Source organism: Austrofundulus limnaeus, unplaced genomic scaffold (genome assembly GCF_001266775.1).
Source record: "Austrofundulus limnaeus strain Quisiro unplaced genomic scaffold, Austrofundulus_limnaeus-1.0 Scaffold386, whole genome shotgun sequence".
In the NCBI taxonomy this organism is placed as follows: Eukaryota; Metazoa; Chordata; class Actinopteri; order Cyprinodontiformes; family Rivulidae; genus Austrofundulus; species Austrofundulus limnaeus.
The window spans coordinates 627,154-630,383 of record NW_013952788.1 but is presented as its reverse complement, the minus strand read 5'-3'; the positions used below and the strand labels follow the sequence as shown (position 1 = coordinate 630,383).

Below are 3,230 nucleotides of genomic sequence, written 5' to 3'. Positions count from 1 at the left end.
TAAGTGTACCATACAGCTGCCTAACCCATAGCTGCATATGTGAGGGCATCTAAACAAATCAAGATCAAGAATCGTTTATTGTCATTCAAACACAACATCAAGATGTGATGCAGAACGAAATTTGCAGTTTTGAACATCCGTCCGGAGAAACACATACACATGACAGACACAGGGGAATGAATGTCCAGGGCCCTGCGCAACGACGTGTGCTGCCTTGCAGTTTGGAATACACACACACGTAGGAAGGATGAGTTAAAAAAAAAAAAGAATTTTGATCTTGTGTTTAGCAAACGTAAGCACACGAGCATTGTTTGAGAAAAAAAACTACTCCAGATAGAAGCAGAGGCAGCTAAGCAGGGAGGGGATGCAGGGGGGTGTTACAGGATAACAAATATGGACGGGGGAAGGGATTGTGGTGGAACCGGTGACGTCAAGGGCAAGTGCCTGCCCCATACAGAGACCTCCATAGTCCAACTGATGTTATCCCTAGAATGCAGTTTCCCAGAGTCCAGATCTCTGKATAGAGTTCAGTTCTCTATTCCGACTCCGTGGCCTCGTCTGGGGACAGACACACGATAAAGGATGGGGGTAGGTAGGTAGGGAGGGGAAGGATCATGTCTACCACCCACGCATATCTTCGTTCATGAATCAAAATCATGAAGGTTCCTGTCATACAATACAGAAAACACCAGTGGATGGTGATTGTATTTGACAATAAGCTTTACAGAAGCCTTTGACATCTGCACCCACCTTGTTGATTCAGTTATWGAACTCTATACGTCTTTGTGTCTTCCCTCACTGTGTCTCTATGAGTGACATCAGCCGGACTACCTTYACCAGCCMATGAGTGGGCTGAYATAAATACCAGAGCAGAGACAGCTGCATTTGGAGTACTGAAACCAGGAGGCATGGACTGATGATGAGTGGCATAGCATCATGTTCAGGAATGAATCTGTGTTCTGCATTATCAAGGATGACCAGGACCAGTGTGTGTTGTATAGTGTTGCCCAAGAAGGAGGACCAGTCCAGTCATTATGGTGGAGTTGTGGGGAACAATAGGGTATAACTTCAGGTCACCTCTGGTAGTGATTTTGGGGAATTCTGATGACACAACGTGTTTTTTTTTTCCTTTTTTTACTCCACCTGAGACAGCACCCTGGTAGTGTTTCAACCAGACAAACCAAACACAACATGTGTCTTTGGCTGTCCTGTGTCATTTTGAGGTCTCCCCATGGCCAGCAGGCTTGCCTGTCTTTCCTCAATCAAACATTTCAAGTCAGCGTTGACACTGTGCCAAACTGCCAGATGTCACGAGCGGSTTACAACAGCTGTAGGCTGACTTAGTGCAGGACACGATACAACTGTACCATTGGCTGTTTGACCCCATTATACGGTACATTGAATTACTGTTTGTGTTCAAGCCTGAGGAGCCACTCCCCTCTGACATGTGATGAGGGTCTGTACTTATTCTTTTTTATCTCATAATGTAATAACTGTTTGACTGTCACAGGAACTTTTAATTATATTTTTTAGTTATTGTAAGTTTTCCCAAAATGTCATCTGACATTTTTCAGTGGTAATACTTTTAAAATTGTAGTTTTTGTGACATAAATGCATCCCAATATCTTTCTGATTTTTGTTGAAATTTGGTGTATTGTTGACAAGTCGTACTGTGCTTCATCTAAATCTAATCTGTCTAATCTTTAATTAGTTCATGACATTCACAAGCTAACAATTCAAGCCTGTTATAACACCAGTTTTTCATAGTTTAAAGAAGCCGTGGACATTTCTTCTGACCTGTGGTTTTATCCTACAGTGGGGATATTATGCAAAATCTACTTTTAAGATTTTTATATGATTTTATAATGTCATGCCCAATCAAAAACACACTCAGAGTGTTGCTTTGACTCATTCATGTTTGAGAAATCCTTGAATCTCCTGTGGTRGTCATGTGGAGCTGCCTAAACACTTGCTGCTACAAAGCTCTGCCTATTTACGTAAAGCTCCTCCCTGGAGCTGKACCAGAAACAYCGCACCCCAAAAAGCATTGTTGTGAAGATGTGCTGAAGTGGGAGTGTTAGAAATAGTAGGAGGTCTTAATGAGACAGAAGCTAATTTCAAGGTGTTTAGATAGACTATGATAAAGAATTGAAGAATATGGAAATATAATACCCCCTTTTAAAATAAGAATTCCTTCACTGCCCACAGACAATCAAGGATTCTCCACAGCCAACWAATGAAGTAGAGATACAACCAGGTGTAGACATCCAGGTAATTCAGAGACTCCATTTAACCTTCTTAGATGTTTTAAGCTAACAGCATACATATTTATTGGTGTAACTCTGCATCCATAAAGGAGCTGAATGATAAACAATCAGTGTGTTTTATTGTTATCTACATGTGTTCAGAATATAAACCAGTTTTATTCTGCAGGAAACATCAGTAGACGTCTCAAAGCCTGTTGTAGAAGTGCAGGTAAATAAAAATAACATCTCTCGTGTGGATTTGTTCTTTCTGTAGGGAGTACAGTAGACCTTTCAGCTCTGCTTACGTGTTCCACTTCATTTGCATTTGTTTAGATTGATAAGGTTGAACTTAAGGAGGCTGCTGTGGAGGTGGTACAACAAGTTCTTGAAGTGGAGGTAAACGAGGAATCAGCTGGAAAAYGGTCATTTTAACTTTCTTCACTTTTCAACCAATCAGAACATTTGAAAGGATTTTACTACAAATGTTCCACAACTTTGGCTGTCACACCAAAAATCCTGTTTCTGGAAAAGTTGTACGGTGTTTTTAAAAGGAAGCAAAATAAGATGCAGATTTTTAGAAAATCATCAAACATTAACAGGAGCTAAAAAGACACTTTGCACAATGAGAAACACAAAATTTACWTCTGGTCAAAGGTTAACCAACGTAACCACTTCTTATAGTTCTCTACAAATAACTGCAGTCAGGAGCTGTGATCATGTTTACTGATGGAGACACTGATGAACATTTCACAACCAAAGGTTAGGGATTAACCTGACTGATACATGATCCATCCATCCATCCATCCATCCATCCATCCATCCATCATCCATCCATCCATACATACATACAATCATCCATCCATCCATCCATCCATCCATCCATCCATCCACCCATCCATCCATCCATCATCCATCTATCCATCCATCCATCATCCATCATCCATCCATCCATTCACACATACATCATCCATCCATCCATCCATC

The 3,230-nt window shown here is 40.9% G+C and overlaps 1 protein-coding gene across 1 annotated transcript in view; it reads left to right on the top strand.

The window, feature by feature from the left end:
- bcas1 (brain enriched myelin associated protein 1) overlaps positions 1 to 3,230 on the top strand; it is a gene marked incomplete at its 5' end in the record, with an annotated part of 35,351 nt that overhangs the window by 15,843 nt on the left and 16,278 nt on the right. Inside the window, 3 exon segments of the mRNA XM_014023690.1 lie at positions 2,209 to 2,271; positions 2,434 to 2,475; positions 2,580 to 2,642. Of these exon segments, the coding sequence (XP_013879144.1) occupies positions 2,209 to 2,271; positions 2,434 to 2,475; positions 2,580 to 2,642 (168 nt within the window).